Below are 14,154 nucleotides of genomic sequence, written 5' to 3' on the forward strand. Positions count from 1 at the left end.
GGAGTCTCCAGCCCAGGCTGGAGTGCAGTGGCGCGATCTCGGCTGACTGCAAGCTCCACCTCCTGGGTTCACGCCATTCTCCTGCCTCAGCCTCTGAGTAGCTGGGACTACAAGCACCCACCACCACTCCCGGCTAATTTTTTGTATTTTCAGTAGAGACAGGGTTTCGCTGTGTTAGCCAGGATGGTCTCGATCTCCTGATCTTGTGATCCGTCCGACTTGGCCTCCCAAAGTGCTGGGATTACAGGCGTGAGCCACCGCGCCCACCTGTATTTTTTTTTTTTTAGTAGCGATGGGGTTTCACTGTGTTAGCCAGGAGGGTCTAGATCTCTTGACCTCGTGATCCGCCCGCCTCGGCCTCCCAAAGTGCTGGGATTACAGGCGTGAGCCATCACGTCCAGACTTGGACATAAATTTTGAAAGGCAATAGGATTGGCTAATTAGATATGCGGTGACAAAGAGAGGAAGACTGGGCTGGGTTTGGTGGCTCACGCCTGTAATCCCAACTTTGGGAGGCCGAGGTGAGCAGATCACTAGGTCAGGAGTCTGAGACCAGCCTGACCAACATGGTGAAATCCCCGTTTCAACTAAAAGTACAAAAATTAGCCAGGCATGGTGGTGCACACCTGTAATCCCAGCTACTCAGGAGGCTGAGGCAGGAGAATCGCTTGAACCCAGGAGGTGGAGAGGCTGCAATGGGCCAAGATTGAGCCACTGCACTCCAGCCTGGACAACAGAGCAAGATTCCGTCTCAAAAAAAAAAAAAAGAGAAGAAGACTGTAGAAGTGTTATTTGGGTGGTGGGAATTCAGTAGCTTGATTTTTAGATGTAAGTTTCAAATACCTAGGCTGGGCGCGGTGGTTCACGCCTGTAATCCCAGCACTTTGGGAGGCCGAGGCGGGTGGATCACAAGGTCAGGAGATCGAGACCATCCTGGCTAACACAGTGAAACCTCGTCTCTACTAAAAAATACAATTAGCTGGGCGTAGTGGCGGGTGCCTGTAGTCCCAGCTACTCGGGAGGCTGAGGCAGGAGAATGGCGTGAACCTGGGATGCAGAGCTTGCAGTGAGCAGAGATTGTGCCACTGCACTCCAGCACTCCAGCCTGGGCAACAGAACAAGACTCTGTCTCAAAAAAAAGGAAATACCTATTAGACATCCAACTGGGTATGTATACTAGACAGTTGGATATATGATTCTGGAGTTAAGGGATGAGTCCAGAAAGAAACATAAATTAGGGAACTATCAGCATAGAGATAGTGCAGAAGTCTTGACACTGAGGGCTGGGCACAGTGGCTCACTCCTATAATCCCAGCACTTTGGGAGGCCCAGCTGGGAGGATCGCTTGAGCGAGTTCAGTGCCAGCCTGGGCAACAAAGGAGACTCCATCTCTACAAAAAATAAAAAGTTAGCCAGGTTTGGCAGCCCAAGCATGTTGTCCCAGCTACTCAGGAGACTGAGGTGGGAGGATCACTTTGTCCCAGGAGGTTGAGGCTGCAGTGAACCGTAATTGTGCCACTGTACTCTAGCCTTGGGGACACAGTGAGACCCAGTGCCACTAACACACAAGAAAGCCTTGATTGGCCGGGCGCGGTGGCTCAAGCCTGTAATCCCAGCACTTTGGGAGGCCGAGACGGGTGGATCACGAGGTCAGGAGATCAAGACCATCCTGGCTAACATGGTGAAACCCCGTCTCTACTAAAAAATACAAAAAACTAGCCGGGCGAGGTGGCGGGTGCCTGTAGTCCCAGCTACTTGGGAGGCTGAGGCAAGAGAATGGCGTGAACCCAGGAGGCGGAGGTTGCAGTGGGCCGAGATCTGGCCACTGCACTCCAGTCTGGGCAACAGAGCGAGACTCCATGTCAAAAAAAAAAAAAAAAAAAGGAAAGCCTTGACATGGAAAGAGATCACCACATTCTTTGTGCCATCTCATCCCTGCCCACTCCATTAGTTGGTGTCCCTAAGCTCAATACTTCCCTTGCTGATCGGAGGCTATACAGTCTGTTGGAAGAGGGCTGGGCTCTCTTGGCTTCGTAACACATTCACACCCATTTGTTTAAAATTTCCAGTGTTTCATGCTTCGGGCCCACAAAGCACAGACAATTTTTTTTTTTTGTTTTGAGACAGAGTCTCGCTCTGTTGCCTAGGCTGGAGTGCAGTGGCGCGATCTCGGCTCACTGCAAGCTCCGCCTCCCGGGTTCACACCATTCTCCTGCCTCAGCCTCCCGAGTAGCTGGGACTACAGGCGCCCGCCACCACGCCTGGCTAATTTTTTTGTATTTTTAGTAAAGACGGGGTTTCACCACGTTAGATAGGATGGTCTCGATCTCCTGACCTCGTGATCCGCCCGCCTTGCCCTCCCAAAGTGCTGGGATTACAGGCGCGAGCCACCGCGCCCGGCCACAGACCCAGCTTTAATGAGAGGTTTTCACATCAGGCCAGAGAATGTCAGTCTTCTCCATCTCCATAGAGATTCTAAAAAGCACACCTCAGACAGAAAAGAAAAACAAGCAATTAAGACTATTTCAGGGCTGGGCACGGTGGCTCACGCCTGTAATCCCACCACTTTGGGAGTCTCAGGCGGGCAGATCACCTGAAGTCGGGAGTTCAAGACCAGCCTGACCAAGAAGAAAGCCTGTCTCTACTAAAAATACTAAATCAGCTGGGCGTGGTAGCGCGTGACTGTAATCTCAGCTACTCGGGAGGCTGAGGCAGGAGAATCGCTTGAAGCAGGGAGGCGGAGGTTGCGGTGAGCCGAGACTACACCATTGCACTCCAGCCTGGGCGACAGGGTGAGACTCCGTCTCAAAAAAAAAAAAAAAAAAAGTTTTTTTCACGAGGAATTCTGAGGACTTGTTGGCTCAGTTGCTTGCACATAAAGATGCACATACATGAAGCTGGAGAGATAGGAAGAAGCGCTCAACATAGAACACCCTAAGTATCCCTATCCCTTTCAAGGACTAAATCCCTTCAGAGATTTCCTTTGCTTCAGTCCTTCAGGAGCCTCCCGAAGATGCTAGGAGTTGTTTAAGAAGGCTGGAAGATGGCCGTTGGGAAGGAACTGTTGGTAGCTGGCAATACTTCATCCCAAGGAGGCGGTGGCAATAGCTCCCTGGGCAGCAGACATCATGGATTTTCCTCCCTCTGGGAACCAGAGGTCCCCGCGTTTCTGGTTTGAATCCCTTAGAGACAAAGAACTTCATTATCTCCCATACCCGCGTGGGACTGCTGGGGAGGAGACGGGGTGGAGGGGTTAGACTTCTACCCCCATGAAACACCCGCGGGCTCAAAGAGGAGCCTGGATCCTGACTGGTCCAGGAGGCGTGCGAGGCCGCGGGGCCCCTCCGGCGTGGGCCAGGCGCGTTGCCAAGGTGCCCGAGGAAGGGGCCGCCCGGCGCAGGCCGGGGACGTGAAGCGCTCCGGGTTCTCCCATGTAGGCCACACATAGGCCGCCTGCACCCTCCTTCCTCTCAACTCCATTCTCTCGCGCTTCTTTTTCCCGGGGAGCCTCCGCTTTCCCCTTCTCCCCGCCGCCGCCCTCGCCCTTCTTCCCTCTCCTGACCCTCCCTCAGCTCACCCCTCCCTCGGCAGCCCACCTTCACCCCGCTCCTCCGCGCGCTCCTCGGTCCTCGCCCATCAGCCCCGGCCTCCCCTCGCCGGCCCCCGGCCCCCGGCCCCCGCGGTCCCCTCCCTGCCCCCCTCGAGGCGGCGGCGGCCCCTTTCACAATAGCGCGGCCCGCCTCCCTCCTCTCGGCTCCCGGTGCACTCCCGCCCGCTCCCCTCCCCGCGCATGCGTTCTCCGGTCGGCGGCGGCTGCGGCGGTGGCGGCTACGAGCGGCTCCGTTTTTTTAAAGGGAAACGCTGAGGCGCCGGGGGTGACTGTGGGGGAGGGGGACCCTGAGCCGCGGAGACCCCCGGGGGAGGCGACAGACCCCCTCTCCCGGAGTAGGAGGGCTTTGGGCGGACCCAGCCCTCCACCCCCTCCTGAGGAGGAGGGGGGTGGAAATGGAGGCTCGGGGCGGCTGAGGCGAGCTCCGGGGCGGGGGGCCGGGGCGGGGAAGGGGGGGTGCGGGGTGGGGAGACGAGGCGGGCCCGGCCGGGCCAGGGGGGGCCGAAGCGAGCTCCGGGGATGAGCTCGGGGGCGGCTGGGTGCGAGCTCCTGCCTCTGAGGCGAAGGCGGCGGCGGCGGCAGCAGAGGCGGCGGCGAGGCCCCCATGGGCCGGCGGCGGGCCTCAGCCGCGGCCTCCACGTCTCCGCACGCCGGCGGGATGGCGCCCGGGCCCCGGAGGAGCCGCGCTAGCGAAGGCCTGCTGCCGCGCTGCTGAGGCGAGCCCGCCAAACTCCCCTCCCCCCCTTAGTCCTCGACCCCCCGCACCTCGCCCCTTCCCCACCCCCTCCTCCGCCTCGGTGCCCGGCGCTGCTCCGGACCACTATGACCATGAGATCCGCGGTGTTCAAGGCGGCCGCGGCCCCTGCCGGCGGCAACCCTGAGCAGCGACTGGACTACGAGCGGGCTGCGGCGCTGGGCGGGCCCGAGGACGAGCCCGGGGCGGCCGAAGCCCACTTCCTCCCCCGGCACCGTAAGCTCAAGGAGCCGGGGCCCCCGCTGGCCTCCTCCCAGGGCGGGAGCCCCGCGCCTTCCCCGGCCGGCTGCGGCGGCAAGGGCCGGGGCTTGTTACTCCCGGCCGGGGCGGCCCCCGGGCAGCAGGAAGAGAGCTGGGGCGGTTCGGTGCCCTTGCCCTGTCCGCCCCCGGCCACCAAGCAAGCCGGCATTGGGGGGGAGCCCGCCGCAGCCGGCTGCAGCCCCCGGCCCAAGTATCAGGCGGTGCTGCCCATTCAGACGGGCTCTCTCGTGGCGGCGGCCAAAGAGCCTACGCCCTGGGCTGGGGACAAGGGTGGGGCGGCCTCCCCCGCTGCCACCGCCTCGGACCCGGCGGGACCCCCACCACTACCTCTGCCCGGGCCGCCACCCCTCGCGCCCACCGCCACCGCCGGGACCCTGGCGGCCAGCGAGGGCAGATGGAAGAGTATGAGGAAGAGCCCTCTCGGGGGTGGTGGCGGCTCGGGAGCTTCCAGTCAGGCCGCCTGCCTCAAACAGATCCTTCTGCTGCAATTGGACCTCATCGAACAGCAGCAGCAGCAGCTGCAGGCCAAGGAAAAGGAGATCGAGGAGCTGAAGTCAGAGAGAGACACGGTACGGGAGGGGTTAATCTGCATTCGGGCCGAGGAGCGAGTTGTGCGCATGCTCGGGGGAAGGGGGCTGTAGGAGGTTAAGGCACCCCCGGGTTAAGGGTAAAGGAGGTTGGCCACCGGCAAAGGAGTATCTTAGGCTCTGGGTCTCTGAGAGTCAGGCTCACAGACACGTTGGGTTGGAGGGAAGGGTTAAAGGGCAACCTCCCAGGGGGAAGGGGAGGGGTTTCAGGTGCTAAAGGGTTAATTTAAAATGACAGCCCCAGACGTGTGGGAAAGATGTTTAGTGGGAAAAGACCTGATCTGTGAGGGGTTAAAAATGAAAGGGTGGGGTGTAGGTGTTGTGGCCTTATGGAAGGGTTAAATTAAAGAGCTATTGCGTTAGAAATGCACGGTGGAGGAGAGGGTTGTAGCAAGCAGCTGTTGCTCTCACCACTGCTGCAGCATCTTTAGATAGGAGGGCAGTAGGCCTTTTAGTGGGCACAGGGGTAGAGGTGATTTATATGGAATCCTATTTTAGTTTTCTTAAATGATATTAAGAGAAGCACTGCCTTTGATTTCAGACAGCTTTTAATAGGAACCTGAGTTCTAATACATGACCCACTGACCAGGTCCCTTGTATAAGCATGGTGTTTGAAGCTGGAAGATTTTAGGGCATCAGGGGAAAGTAAGCTTATTAAATGTATTAAATAGACCTCCCCATCCTTGTTTTAGAATCTTAGGGAGTAGGAAAGTCGTTTATTATTTCTTTACTTCTGAGTAGCTTGGACGACACAGGCTTGTTTTTACTGCAACAGTAGTTAAGGGCACCTCCGCGTTAAAACATATTCCTTCAGATATGAGGGAATCTGGGGTGGCGGGTATTACTGTGCTAGCATACCTTACAGCTGCCTAAAAATAAACATGGTTTCTACAATTGTTGTGTTCAGGCTGCAGCAATCTCTCTTTCTCTCTCTCCCTCCCTCTCTCTCTCTCCCTTTCTCTCTCTGTCTGTCTCTCTAAGAGCTCTCTCCCTCCCTCCCCGCCGTCCTCATCTCTCCCTCTCTCCTCTTTCTGGCGTCGTGTGCGCTAAGAGCTGAGCAAGGGAGCAGGCGGCTATTCATTTTGTTTGCTTTCCAAATGAATCGCATCGGGTGGCTGTTTTATTGGAGAATGCATTCTGCAAGGTGGATTGGGAGCTGGGGCAGGTCTCATTAAAATATCTCATGGTGTTGATTTGTGGAAGTTACTCAACATGGAGGTGGCACTGCTCAGACTGTACTGCAGTCTAGGGGTGTGATGGTACCGTAATTACAACAGATCATATCCTTCTATGGGGGGGAGTGGGAAGACAAGGACCAGTGAAGGAGAAAAAATCAAGGAAATGTCACCCACAAACGGTGGTTAAGGGCTGTGAATCAAAACATATACAAGGAGATGAAATGAGAGTATGGTTGATGGGGGGTTCTCTGCTGATTGTGGAGGTTTCTGCTCAGTTCCTGAGGTAATGGCCCCTTTGCAGGCTTTCCTAGTCAGGAAAAGTGGGGTGAGTTAAGGATAGAGTGTCAGAACTTGGTACTCACTGCTTCTGTTGTGTATTGCAATTTTAATGTTGCTTAAGCTTGTTTCACTTATTCCAGTTGTTGTTTGGCCTTGTCTGAAATCTATGCAATGAATGTAAAGAAGGCAGCATTAATATCACTGTCTAACCCAGATAAAATTCTTGTAATAGAGTATAAGTAGCACAACACCTTTTCTCAAAACTAAACTAACACAAAGTTTTCAATGATAATAGACTTCCATTTTCTGTTTAGATTTTTAGTCCTTTTAATTAAAACTAAAGGAACTTTGATTTTAATAAATATTTAGATGAATAGGTATAATTTTTTGTGTTACCTCAAATACAAAGCAATGTGTGTATGTCATGATGGTTGGAATTTATGGGTACTGATATCTATTTTCCAAATGAAATGTTCATTGTTTTAAAAGTGCCCCCTCCCACACATACCCCTTTCAAGTAACACTGCCATTCCTGGTAGCACTATATGAGCTCTTAATTCCTTCTCAATGTACTGTTTGTACTTTTCTGTTGTGCATAGAGTTTTGGGGTAGAAGTAGAGAGGATAGAATTTGGACAATCTTAGGGCCTCTTAAAAGAACATGTAGGCTGGGCATGGTGGCTCAAGCCTGTAATTCCAGCACTTTGGGAGGCCTAGGCGGGTGGATCACGAGGTCAAGAGATAGAGACCATCCTGGCCAACATGGTGAAACCCTGTCTCTACTAAAAATACAAAAATTACCCAGTGTGGTGGTGGGCGCCTGAAATACCAGCTACTCGGGAGGCTGAGGCAGGGGAATTGCTTGAACGCGGGGTGGAGGTTGCAGTGAGCCATTGCACTTCAGCCTGGGTGACAAGAGCAAAACTCCATCTCAAAAAAAAAAAAAAAGAATATGTATACAATTAATTCTGGAAACTCCCAAACCAAGTTGGAACCACAAGGATAGCAGTAGCAGAGACCATGCCATTAAAAGGCATGTTATGGTCCCTCCCAGTGGAGAGGATCTCCTTACAGAAGAATGAACTACAAATTCCCCCATGCCTCTTCCCATCTAGTTTGGCCTTTAAAATTAAACAGTATACCTTGTCTTCTCTTTTTTGTTTAAGAGAAACTGTTCAAATTAATGTCTGCCTATTTAAAAAGTTGAGTTGATGTGGTCCATAGAAAGAGGCAGAAGACTATATTATTCCTAGATGGGGCTAAGTATCTGTGTGTTTAATTTTTTATGTGTTAAGTCTGCATTTTGCTACTCTCTCTTTTAGCTCCTTGCTCGGATTGAACGTATGGAAAGGCGGATGCAGCTGGTAAAGAAGGATAACGAGAAAGAAAGGCACAAGCTGTTTCAGGGCTATGAAACTGAAGAGAGAGAGGAAACAGAGCTATCTGAGAAAATTAAACTGGAGTGCCAGCCGGAGCTTTCTGAGACATCCCAGACTCTGCCTCCCAAGCCTTTCTCATGTGGGCGGAGTGGAAAGGGACATAAAAGGTGTGCTGATAACTTTGTTTGATGAGGACACTTGTTACTAGTGATTGAGAGTAGGGGATTATTGGGATTTATGAATTTGTTTTATAGCAATCATAACTTGCTTTAGAAGTCTTCTATGCTGAGGGCCGGGTGTGGTGGTTCACACCTGTAATCCCAGCACTTTGGGAGGCCGAGGTGGATGGATCATGAGGTCAGGAGATTGAGCCCATCCTGGCCACCATGGTGAAACCCCGTCTCTACTAAAAATACAAAAAATTAGCCAGGCGTGCTGGCGGGTGCCTGTAGTCCCAGCTACTCGGGAGGCTGAGGCAGGAGAATCACTTGAACCCGGGAGGCGGACGTTACAGTGAGCCGAGATTGCGCCACTGCACTCCAGCCTGGCAACAGAACGAGACTCCATCAAAAAAAATTTTTTAAAAGTATTCTGTGCTGAGAAACTATCTTGAAACATTCTTATGCGGACTGTAAAAGTCTGCTTAGGAGTATTTTGGTCACAGTAATAATTATTGAATGCAGCTTACATCATAAAAAGAATGGACAACAAGTGTGACAGCTGAGTTTCTTAAAACTATAGCAATTCACTTCAAGTTAGGAAGTGTTAAATTCCTTCATTGTGTTGTGCACTGGTAGACATAGAAAAGTAAAATAGAGGCCAGGCGTGGTGGCTCATGCCTGTAATCCCTTTGAGAGGGCAAGGTGGGGAGGGAGGGATCACTTGCGCCTAGGAGTTTGAGACCAGCCTGGGCAACATAGTGAGACCTCACTTTTACGAAAAATCCAAAAATTAGCCGGGCCTGGAGGTATGCACCTGTAGTCCCAGCTACTCAGGAGGTTGAGGCTGTGAGCCTGGGAGGTTGAGGCTACAGTGAGCTGTTATTGTACCACTGCACACTGCACTCCAACCTGGGTGACAGAGTGATACCCTGTTTCAGTTTTTAAAAAAAGGTAAAATGGAACTGTCCTTGGACTCAGAGAAATTAGCCCAACTGTAAGGATGGGCATACATTTTGAAAACTCAGAATTCAAATGCAGTAAAATATGTAGATGTACAACACCTGATATAAACTAAGGTTTTTTGTTTGTTTGTTTGTTCTGTCACCCAGGCTGGGGTGCAAGTGTCGCCAACATGGCTCACTTCATCTTCCACCTCTTTGAGCTCAAGTGGTCCTCCTACTTCAGCCTCCCATGTAGCTAGGACCATAGGCACTCACCACCATGCTTGGCTAACTTTTTTTATTTTTTTATAGAGACAGGCTCTCACTTTGTTTCCCAGGCTGATCTCGAACTCCTGGGCTCAAGTGATCCTCCCACCTCGGCCTCCCAGAGAGCTGGGATTACAGACATTAAACTAAGTTTTGTAAGATGCAGGGATATTAAAAATTATTCTGGGTTAGAATTGTGAAACTTTAAGTAGGAAATCAGTCTTGAAAAAGAAGTATAGCTGGGCATGGTGGCTCACACCTGTAATCCCAGCACTTTGGGAGGCCAAGGCAGGTGGATCACGAGGTCATGAGATTGAGACCATCCTGGCTAACATGGTGAAACCCTGTCTCTACGAAAAATAAAAAAATTAGCTGGGTGTGGTGGCACATACCTGTAGTCCCAGCTACTCGGGAGGCTGAGGCAGGAGAATCATTTGAACCCAGGAGATGGAGGTTGCACTGAGCTGAGATCGCGCCACTGCACTCCAGCCTGGGCAGCAGGGTGAGACTCCGTCTCAAAAAAAAAAAGGAGTATAAAATTTAGGTTGGTAAAGAGGAAGGGAGATGACTTCCTTGAGATGTGGTAGGGGAAGAAGGGAGGAAGAAAGAGGCTAGAGAATGCCAGCAGACAGCAAGAAAAAGGAAATAAAAGTTATAATTAATGTGGTACAGGGTTGGGGGGAAAAGGAAAGAGACTGATCTCTAGGTTACAGGAAATAGGTGCACCTAATGTAGCGGGTTGTAGTGGTACCTAATGTTGGCTAAAGGACCTTGAATATTCTTCTTTTTTTTTTTTTTCTTGAGACGGAGTCTCACTCTGTCACCCAGGCTGGAGTGCAGTGGCGTGATCTCAGCTCACTGCAACCCCTGCCTCCCAGGGTTAAGCAATTCTCCTGCCTCAGCCTCCCAAGTAGCTAGGATTACAGGCATGCGCCACCACGCCCAACTAATTTTTGTATTTTTTTTAGTAGAGACGGGGTTTCACCATGTTGACCAGGCTGGTCTCGAACTGCTGACCTCAAGTGATCCGCCCACATCGGCCTTCCAAAGTGCTGGGATTACAGGCGTGAGCCACTGCACCTGGTGGACCTTGAATATTCTTAAGCATGAAAACTCCTTATTCAACAAACATTTACTGGCCAGGTGCGGTGGCTCATGCCGGTAATCCCGGCACTTTGGGAGGCCTAGATGGGTGAATCACCTGAGGCCAGGTGTTCGAGACCAGCCTGACCAATATGGTGAAACCCTGCCTTTACTAAAAATACAAAAAAAATTAACCAGGTATGGTGGTATATGCCTGTAATCCCCGCCACTTGGAAGGCTGAGATAGGAGAATTGCTTGAACCTGGGAGGCAGAGATTGCAGTGAGCTGAGATCATGCCACTGCACTCCAGCCTGGGTGACAGAGCAAGACTCCGTCTCAAAAAACAAAACAAAATTTACTAATGGCTTATTTTATATACTGCTAAGCCTGGGCTGTTCCTCCTCATGACTGCCAAATGAACACCAGACATTTAGGTACCTGAATACTTGTCATTTTGGGGCAAAATAACCAGTTTATTCTTTTGCTCCAGAATGTATTCAAATTAGATTTTATTCAAGTGTCAATATATTTTATAATGTTTTCTTCCCTATCTAATAGGAAATCCCCATTTGGAAGTACAGAAAGAAAGACTCCTGTTAAAAAGCTGGCTCCTGAATTTTCAAAAGTCAAAACAAAAACTCCTAAGCACTCTCCTATTAAAGAGGAACCCTGTGGTTCCTTATCTGAAACTGTTTGTAAACGTGAATTGAGGAGCCAAGAAACCCCAGAAAAGCCCCGGTCTTCAGTGGACACCCCACCAAGACTCTCCACTCCCCAAAAGGGACCCAGCACCCATCCCAAGGAGAAAGCCTTCTCAAGTGAGATAGAAGATTTGCCGTACCTTTCCACCACAGAAATGTATTTGTGTCGTTGGCACCAGCCTCCCCCATCACCGTTACCATTACGGGAATCCTCTCCAAAGAAGGAGGAGACTGTAGCAAGTAAGGCATAGAGAACACTTGCTCTTATACCCTAGTGGTGGCGGTCAAGCTAACAAGTGTGAAAATGCCTTTGGCATTTTTAAAAAAGTGCAATCAATAAAGCAGAGTTCTGTCAAGAATGAGTAAGTTAACAGCCAGAGACAGACACTGTGCAGGCATTGCAAATAGATGGAATTACAGCAAAATGTGCTCAATGTATTTGCCTGCTTACAACACTGGGAGATGTGTTTGCCAGTAAGTTGCTCATCACAAGAGCACCAGACTTGGGGGTGTAATCTCCGGCAACTTGCATGCCCTCTGAAAGAAGGGTTTTCTGTGCTGTGAAATGCATAGAACTATACTTTGCCATGCACGACTGTTCCTGCAATTGATATTGTGTGAAATCTGGGAGGGTGGTCTTTGGGTGTTCTCAGGGGCCAATGGTAATTTTTGGGTTGGGGAGCCAGCTTGGGGTGGGGAATTTTCACCTGGGCCTCCGCTCTTTAACTATATAAACATTTATCTGTATATCTATGTCCCTGTCTGGGGGGCAGGAGGAATCTGCCAAAGACCAACAGTCTTACTTTATCTTACTATACTTCACAAAGGTTCTAAAATGTGAAGAGTTTACTTGGATTGCAGTAGCCCATTGGTTGTTCATATATTTAAATAAAATGGTCTACAAACTATTTTTCAAACAATAAGGACTATCTTGGGATATCTGAGCTGCTTGGGGAGGGTGTGGGGTGTGGGACCTTGGTCTTCATTCCCTTTTTTTTCCTTTATGGCTTCCACACAGAGATGCTCCCCTATCTTCTACATCAACCAGTAACTGGAATGTGCCTTCAATCATGTAATATTAGTCTATGTCAGTCACTGCGGTTACTCTGGGGTAACGGTTGGGGAGGCCTTCTAGGATAGAGCCGCAGTCCCAAGTTTCTACCACTGTGTCTTGCCTAGCAGGATGGGGATAGAAATCCATTCCAGTGAGACAAGAGCGTTCTCCAGGCTTTGTTTGGCTGTTTTGGTGACAAAATTAAGTGGGAAAGCTAGATTAGTCATCTTAATGATCTAACCTCTATTAGGCCTCACACTTGAGTACATTAGATCAGGATCCTGATCTAGGTTCAGATTTTTGTTGGTTCAGTCAGTTGAACAGGTTCTTCCTTAATGGTTAACCTTTTTTGCTGCCATGGCAATGCTGCGTAACAACTTAAGAGAAACGTGAAGCAACTTCCCATCCGGGATTGGGTAATGGCTTGGTCCAGAGCTGTTCTGTGTGACTGGCTATTTTTGAAAATCCTGTCTTCCCTAGTACAGACAATTTCAAACACCTCTGAGATTGTGGGCATAGTGAAACAAAGGAATCTGATTGGGGAGATCCCAGCCCCTTGAGGAGCCTGAGTTGTGAATAAACATGTGAATCCTTATTCTTGATGCCCCTATCTCAAGAGGAAGGCTCAATGGCTTGTTCTAGGGGAGCCAAAGTTTTTGTGCATGTTGTTCAGGCTGGACCAGCAAGGTAGTTTGTTTGGAGGGAGGAGGGAGCTGTTTAAGAAGACTACATATGTAAGTTTTGAGAACACTGATCTTTTATTTGAAAAATAGGGTCAACTTTTACTCACCTGCCATGTTCTGAGTTTAAGGTTTGATATCCTTGGCCATCAACTGTTGCAGGGAAACCACCCTAAATAATGAAGAAAAGAAGTCGTCTCAGTGTAAAAAAAAAAAGTGGTGGGCTTATTTTCTTTTCTTTTGTCTGTTGTTCCCTCTTCCCCTCCCCCAGAGAGAAATTCTCAAAAGAACAACTCAAAAAACAAAATGGCTTCCTAGTGAGAACTTCAGTGATGATCCTTTCCTCCATTTGGGGTATGGGCTTTTTTTCTTTTTACACTGAGATTATTCTTCTTTCCTGCATTATTTAGGGTGTCTGATGCCATCAAGTGTTGCAGGAGAAACTTCAGTCTTGGCTGGTGAGTAGAATAGGAATTGTGCTGGCTGGGCCTGGGGTGGGGGTTGGTGGGATGGTGGATGGTTGGGAGCTGCATTCCCCATCCACTGGATGTGGGAGAGTGAGATTTCTTGGTGTATGATTGATTACACTACTATAGACTTCAAAATGACAACAAATTTCAGTTGTTTTTCAGGAACTGCTATAGCATCCATTATATGAATTGTCAGGTATTGGTTTAGGGTTTTTGTAATCCTGAGTTTGGCAGACTGCAATGGCATTTTAGGTTCTTTTATACCATAGCAAGGACACTGAATATGGCTTCAGGGAGGCCATAGAATGGATTCCTATCACTTGGTAACTTTGTCTCATCTGGGGAGAGACCTCTTATCCTAGTGAATAGTTGTGTGACTTTAGATTTAAGGGTGGTTCCACCCCTCCTCCCTTTCTTTTTCTCTCTTTTTTTTTTTTCAGTTCCTTCTTGGAGGGACCACTCAGTAGAGCCTCTAAGGGACCCAAATCCTTCAGACCTTTTGGAGGTAGGTAACCAAGAGCAGTCAATTGAAGAGAGTAAGAGATTAAATAGAACATGAGGGTATAACTTGAAAATGTCATAGTACTATGGATGAATTAAATAGAATTTTAAGGGCCGGGCGCGGTGGCTCAAGCCTGTAATCCCAGCACTTTGGGAGGCCGAGGCGGGTGGATCACGAGGTCAGGAGATCGAGGCCATCCTGGCTAACATGGTGAAACCCCGTCTCTACTAAAAATACAAAAAAAAAA

The 14,154-nt window shown here is 50.0% G+C and overlaps 1 protein-coding gene across 2 annotated transcripts in view; it reads left to right on the forward strand.

Moving 5' to 3' along the window:
• Positions 1–3,795: 3,795 nt before the first annotated feature.
• Positions 3,796–14,154, forward strand: part of MSL1 (MSL complex subunit 1) — an 18,890-nt gene continuing 8,531 nt past the window's right edge. The window contains exons 1-5 of one of the 2 annotated variants that reach the window (XM_017950709.2): positions 3,796–5,194; positions 7,991–8,214; positions 11,059–11,441; positions 13,346–13,393; positions 13,846–13,910. In XM_017950709.2, coding sequence (XP_017806198.2) covers positions 4,433–5,194; positions 7,991–8,214; positions 11,059–11,441; positions 13,346–13,393; positions 13,846–13,910 — 1,482 coding nt within the window. In that variant the 5' untranslated portion in view covers positions 3,796–4,432. The remainder of the gene's footprint in view (positions 5,195–7,990; positions 8,215–11,058; positions 11,442–13,345; positions 13,394–13,845; positions 13,911–14,154) is intronic. The other variant, XM_017950710.2, reaches the window with a different exon arrangement.

Source organism: Papio anubis, chromosome 17 (genome assembly GCF_008728515.1).
Source record: "Papio anubis isolate 15944 chromosome 17, Panubis1.0, whole genome shotgun sequence".
Lineage (NCBI taxonomy): Eukaryota > Metazoa > Chordata > Mammalia > Primates > Cercopithecidae > Papio > Papio anubis.